Raw genomic sequence first — 6,000 nt, 5'->3', positions numbered from 1 at the left:
GGTTAACGCAGGCAGGCGCATCACACAGGGCGAGGCAATCCACACACAGGTGGAGGGCGAGCGTGAACCCGGGACCTCTTGCACTGAAGCATAGGCGCCGATACCGCTGTACAAAAGAGCCGGCTCCTTTGCAAGGAGCGTATATCAGGCTCATGTCTTTGTGTGTGATTACGTCACCGACCAGCCCTGCTGCTGCCTTCCCTTGTGCACACTACAATATTTTGTTATTTATTTTATTTTAAGAAGTAAACATCACAGGAAAACAAATCATTTATAAATCTCCTGGTGGTATTCCATCCACTATAAACCACTCAGTAGTGGTATTTAGTAATACTAAAAGCAACTTCCTGTAGAAAAGCTTTCTAATAAAAATTAAAGATTCAAAGTTTCTTCATTTTTAGTATTCCTATACAAATCTTCCCAATGGCTTGAAAATGATGTTTTATTACTTTAAATTTTAAATTGCTATTAAATACTAATTACTTTCAATTATTACGATGTACTTGCAGAGTGGTTAACTATATACAAGTAATTCAATGAATTATTTCAAGTACAGTACTGCAATCCCCTTTTACATGCTAGCTAGTTCAGCGGTTTCCATTTCACCACTGACTTTGGCAATACATGTTATCAGAGCTCACATTCTAAAAAGATGGGTTTGATGATTTAGCAATTCATAGAGGAACAAATAAACTAATATTTCCTCTTTTTGTTATAGTACAAAGTTTAGTGTGTGATTACAACCTTACCCTGAGCCCAAATAGGACATAATGTGTGCTATTGCACATACAAGATTATCATGTACACAGAGATAGTACTTAAGAGATTCATGAATAAAGACTTGAAAAAGAAAAAGACTTCTAGTCGAAATGTTTGTCATTTCATTTTTTTTTATTGTTATTTCTAAAAGGTATTTGCTAAACTGTTTGTTAAAAGTGTCTGGACACTACACATCGCTGTGAGCTGGCATTTTATTTATTATCTGTCTGCTTTTCGTATAATATATTTCATAAAGCTACATACTCTATATATTAACATCTTGAAAAATGGACAAACAACGAATATTAATACAATAAAGTGCAAATACAAAACCATATAAAACATCATGTAACATCATATATGAAAATACATTATACGTTAAGTAATATTAATTAAAGTGTCTCAAAAACAAATATCTATCTAATACAAAAATGTCTAAAACACAGTGGTTTACAATAAAGCTTACATTACGTTTTTTATTACAACTTGTTATAAAATTGCAGTACATTTCCTACAGTGGCAATACTACTAGATATGTGAGGTATAGGAGCAGTGACATTCGACTATAGCTTAACAACCTGCATATTACCACACTACAAAAGCAGAACAATTATAGCAGTTACAATGCAGTTACACTGAAATTGAGTTAATCTGGAGTCTAATGTACTCACTTGTCATTTCTTTGCATAAATTAAAGTTAACGCTACTTGTACAGTAAGATTGCAACCCTTTAAGAATTACACATGTGTTCTTACAGTATATAACTGTGTCATTTAAATGATTTTAAATATCATAATGAGGTAATAATACTATACTTTACAGTATATTCACTATCATATATTACAGTAAGATATTAGGCTTTACTTTAGGTCTTTGGGATACCAAATCCTATTCCCAGATAAACCACAGCTCTGTTACACAAGAGGAATTACTCTTAGATGAACCCCAGCTCTGTTAGACCAGAGGAATCACTCCCAGATGAACTCCAGCTCGGAATCAAGCATCTCTTCCTCAAAAATGTCGTCAAAGTGATTGTTCTGTTTGCTGCTGAAAAGTTCCTTCCAGTCTCCGGTTTTACCTGAAGAACAAGCAGAGCTTTAGAAATGTGCCGTTTGTATATTGTTAGCTGTGTGACCTTTGAGCGGATGAAAAATAATTGGAAAATATACAATCTTTTACATTGTGAATATCCTTCCAGTGTCTTGAATCTTTTTTTTTTCTTTCAAAATGTTGTTATGGAATATTGCATTTAAAGCTTTGCTTTAATAGCACCTTTGAAAACTATTCTTTGCTCATACAGTATGTTGCTACATATAAGCTTTTCACTTTATACATGCAGACACAAGCTCACCTCATCCTGACTTCTCATGCGACTTGTTAGATGGACACTTTGTTGTTTAGGCAATACTGGCATGGAAGAACCATATTGATTTTTTTTATTTCATTATTTATTTATTTCTGAATTTATTTACATATTTAGATTTTTGGTGCCAGGGATAAACTGATTAACACTTACAAATATGATCAATCTGCAAACCATCTTGTAAGTAAATGTTGCTCACCCTTCCTCATGAACTGGCTCTTGCTATGGTCCATGATCTCGCTGGGTATAAGAGTGTAGTTCACCATGTTGTTCTCTTTCATGCTGTTGAAAGAGCAATGTCTCTGGATGTTCGTCAATTCTTCTGGCAGCAGGGGGCACTGTAGAAAACCACACAGCTTCTCCAGAGAGGCTCTCAGGTTCTGTAAAAAAAAAAAGGCAAGATTGATTTAGAAAAAAAGACCTACTTCACTCAAAGAAGCCTTTCTGTGCTGTTTATAACCAGCTTGCAGAGCAACACCATAAAACACAAAACTACAGCAACAAGAACTCAGGAATAAACTACTGCTCCACGGTGTCTGCGGTGTTCGACAAAGCAGTGGCTGTTTAAATTGAAACTCTCAGTCAAATATGGTCAAAATAACAATACAATAATAATGTATATGTAAATATAAAATATCTGGAATCTTACATGCAACATCTCCTCATATGTGATGTAGAAGAAGTTGAGGTCATTTCTGTGATTGGTCCAGCCCTTGACATGGTCAAACCACGACCCATAATGCACTGGACAAAAAAAGGAACAACCATATGTCAGTCTAAAGCTCTTAGATAACAAATATACCAATGCAACTATCAATATGTAAGTACACCTCTCTCTTCTCTTCTATTGAATATTATATATGTATATCATATTTAGAATGTACTCCATTTTCAAACATTTGCAAAAGCAAAAGACAAAATGTTTAATTTAATATGCAGTGGATTTAAAAATAAACCTGCTTTTCTAAGGTAGACTCTGCTGTTGCTGTGAGCAACTTCTGAAACAGGAAATAGCAAGCAGAAAGCGATTAGTCTTTCCTGTCTTGCGACAGCAGGCCTCATTTTTTTTCAATCCTGCAAGCCATCCGTGTAGGTTTTAATTGCAGAATAAAGTGATACAGCGATTGTCTTCTTGTTGGTTTAATGAATTGAGCAATGGAGGATATTTTTTATTGAAACCTCATCTCTCTCTCTAAACACCCAGATAGTCTGACATTTCCCAGCCTACCTGTTCCTTCCATAAAATTGTCCAGGAACTCCTCGAATGTGTTGGGGTCAGGCAGGAATTTAGCCATTTTATGGAAGTGGTAGTAAGATACTGCAACATCTTTGGGGTTTCGGGCAACATAGATCACCTAAATCAGGATGCAAGAGAAATAGAGAGCGAGAAAGAGAGAAGGTGAGACACTGGGTAACAGTACATTTTGCAGTTCAAACTCTCCTAACAATTGTCGTGTCTGTTACCTTTGCCTTGGAGCCACGGAGAGCCGAGGCCAGGACTTCATAGGGCAGGTGTGTAGTGATGAGTCTGGGGCCCTGTGAGGCCCTGAGGATGTCCCGGAAGTAATACTGCTCCAGCCAGGGGGCCCGCGCCCAATTCGGTATGGTCTTTGCTGGAGTTGGGTCTCCTCTGCTGGACACCAGGGTCAGGATTTCCTGCATCCAGGTGGTGCCTGTAGGGAGGAGAGAGGTGGTGGTGAGACATCAGAGAAAGCTGTGGTAACACTACGATTAGCTCTAGCTGAAGTGGGACACTCCTCAGTCACTGAACAATTTGAACAATTTCTGAACAATGTATTATGAAATTCGTTTTCAGTATATTTATGGGCACACAATTCGTACTGTTAATCATCAAATACTGTGTCTGCAGAGCATATTGATCAATGAATTTTGAAGTCTGTGATCACAGTTAAGTTTATGATGTAAGAGTTTGCCGTTTTTTGGTAATAACTTCATTAACCGCAAGTGAAATCTGTCAGTTTTTTACCAACTTTGTGGCACACACACGCAAAAAAACAACTTCACAGTTCCTCCTGCTTGGTTTTTGTATCATTAGATTAATTTGACAAAGTTATCTGAGAAAAGCTACAGATGTACTATCCTAGTACTTGCTATAGAGACATGTCCTGTGTTAAATCACCTGTTTATACACATTACTGTACCTGACAATACTTTTAAAGAGCTCTTTGGTAAGTCATTACAAGAATGATCGGCTGCATTGAAAACTGCACCTGACTACTGTGACTCACCTGACTTGGGGTAGGTGACAATGAGGGTGTCAGAGTCCTGGAATTCAAACTCCTGGGCGAAGCGCAGAGACTCCTGGGTGTGCAGGTGTCCTGGGAAGTCGGTCTGGTGGAAGCTCTCTGTGATGTCCAGTCTGGCCATTGTGTCAGAGTGGGAGGTGCTGTGTGAGCCAGTCTGCGGCAGCCTACGTTATATATACAGTTGCTGGAGAGGAAATGCTTGTCGTGTGTGAGAGAGTGTGGGGGCAGGGGAGAATGAGGACTGGAGGCGTTTCGAGTTACAGAGGGGAAAAAAAATGTTCCAAGGGCTTTAATTAGATGCTAAATTAATTTGTTTTTTATTAACCTCGAACACCAAAAAACACCAGGCATGTTTACTCAAAATAGTCATTAGCACTTTCTTCAACAGAAAGGGAAAAAACAATACAAATATATATATATATATATATATATATATATATATATATATATATATATATATATATATATATAAATGTAATCGTTTATGTATGGTTTATAACGTTATTGGGGTCTTTTTTGTTCTTATGGCTAATCTGACCCAATAAATACGTGCAGAGCTCAGCAGAGTGGCCATGTGTACATTATCATTTACTGTAGTTCTTTACTATATCTCCTATCTGACACATTTTAGCCTTATGTTTTCAGTTTAGTTTTTTTTTTTAACAAAGAGTAATTTCAGGGGCCCCCGAGTGGCGCATCCAGTAAAGGCACTCTGCGTGGAGTGCAGGATGCGCCCTATAGCCTGGAGATAGCAGGTTCAAATCCAGGCTATGTCATTGCTGACCGTGACCAGGGGTTTCTATGGGGCGGCACACAATTGGCGGGGTAGGGAGGGCTTAGGTCGCACCAGTGACCCCCTGTGGCTGACTAATTAATATAAAAGTACATTTAGATCAATATTTATATAATTATGTATATATATATATATATATATATATATATATATATATATATATATATATATATATATATACATAATTGATTGATTTGTTTATTAATTAAACACTGTGCAAGCTTCTTCATAAATGCCAGTACAAATAATACACTGTTTCCAGCAACTGACTAAAAATCACAAGGCGAAAAACTATTAAATGGAAAAACCTTTAAATACATAACACAGAATAATAAGTTAAAGGATCCACGTGCATCCAATTATTCTTATTAGTTTATTAACTGTTTTATCATACCTATTAATATATTATATACTGTAATATGAATATATAGACATATTAGAAGAATTTCCTTTGCCTTCAATGTCCTCTTCTTACCTCAAAAAGAGATGTTTGTGGTCTTGAAAGCTAGTATGTTACATTTAGTCTTATTAGCAATTTTTAATAAAGCATATTCATAATTACACCTAGTTTCCAGTTTTCTTTTTTAAAGGAGTTGCAAACTAACAAAAGATATTGAAATACAAACTATTTTAATATGTGGTTATTAATAAACAGTTTAATTAACTGTAATCTGGATTTCAGAAATATGTTAACGTTAAGCAGATAAAAGCAGATAGCATACAGTGAGAATGGCAGACAGGGCGACATGGCTCCGGTTTTTGTGCTGGTATGATAAGTTTTCATGGGATTCTGTGAGATTCTGTGGAATTCTCTCTCT

The 6,000-nt window shown here is 36.4% G+C and overlaps 1 protein-coding gene across 4 annotated transcripts in view; it reads right to left on the bottom strand.

The window, feature by feature from the left end:
* Positions 1 to 880: 880 nt before the first annotated feature.
* LOC117424510 (sulfotransferase 2B1-like) overlaps positions 881 to 6,000 on the bottom strand; it is a 19,568-nt gene continuing 14,448 nt past the window's right edge. For 2 of the 4 annotated variants that reach the window (XM_058992686.1, XM_058992685.1), the window contains exons 2-7: positions 4,372 to 4,630; positions 3,587 to 3,795; positions 3,351 to 3,477; positions 2,772 to 2,866; positions 2,322 to 2,502; positions 881 to 1,837 (exon numbers count right to left, since the gene is read on the bottom strand). In XM_058992686.1, the coding sequence (XP_058848669.1) occupies positions 1,728 to 1,837; positions 2,322 to 2,502; positions 2,772 to 2,866; positions 3,351 to 3,477; positions 3,587 to 3,795; positions 4,372 to 4,510 (861 nt within the window). In that variant the 5' untranslated portion in view covers positions 4,511 to 4,630 and the 3' untranslated portion in view covers positions 881 to 1,727. The remainder of the gene's footprint in view (positions 1,838 to 2,321; positions 2,503 to 2,771; positions 2,867 to 3,350; positions 3,478 to 3,586; positions 3,796 to 4,371; positions 4,631 to 6,000) is intronic. The other 2 variants (XM_034040896.3, XM_058992687.1) reach the window with 1 other exon arrangement.

This window comes from Acipenser ruthenus, chromosome 19 (genome assembly GCF_902713425.1).
Source record: "Acipenser ruthenus chromosome 19, fAciRut3.2 maternal haplotype, whole genome shotgun sequence".
NCBI lineage: Eukaryota > Metazoa > Chordata > Actinopteri > Acipenseriformes > Acipenseridae > Acipenser > Acipenser ruthenus.
This window is presented reverse-complemented; position numbering and strand designations above follow the sequence as displayed.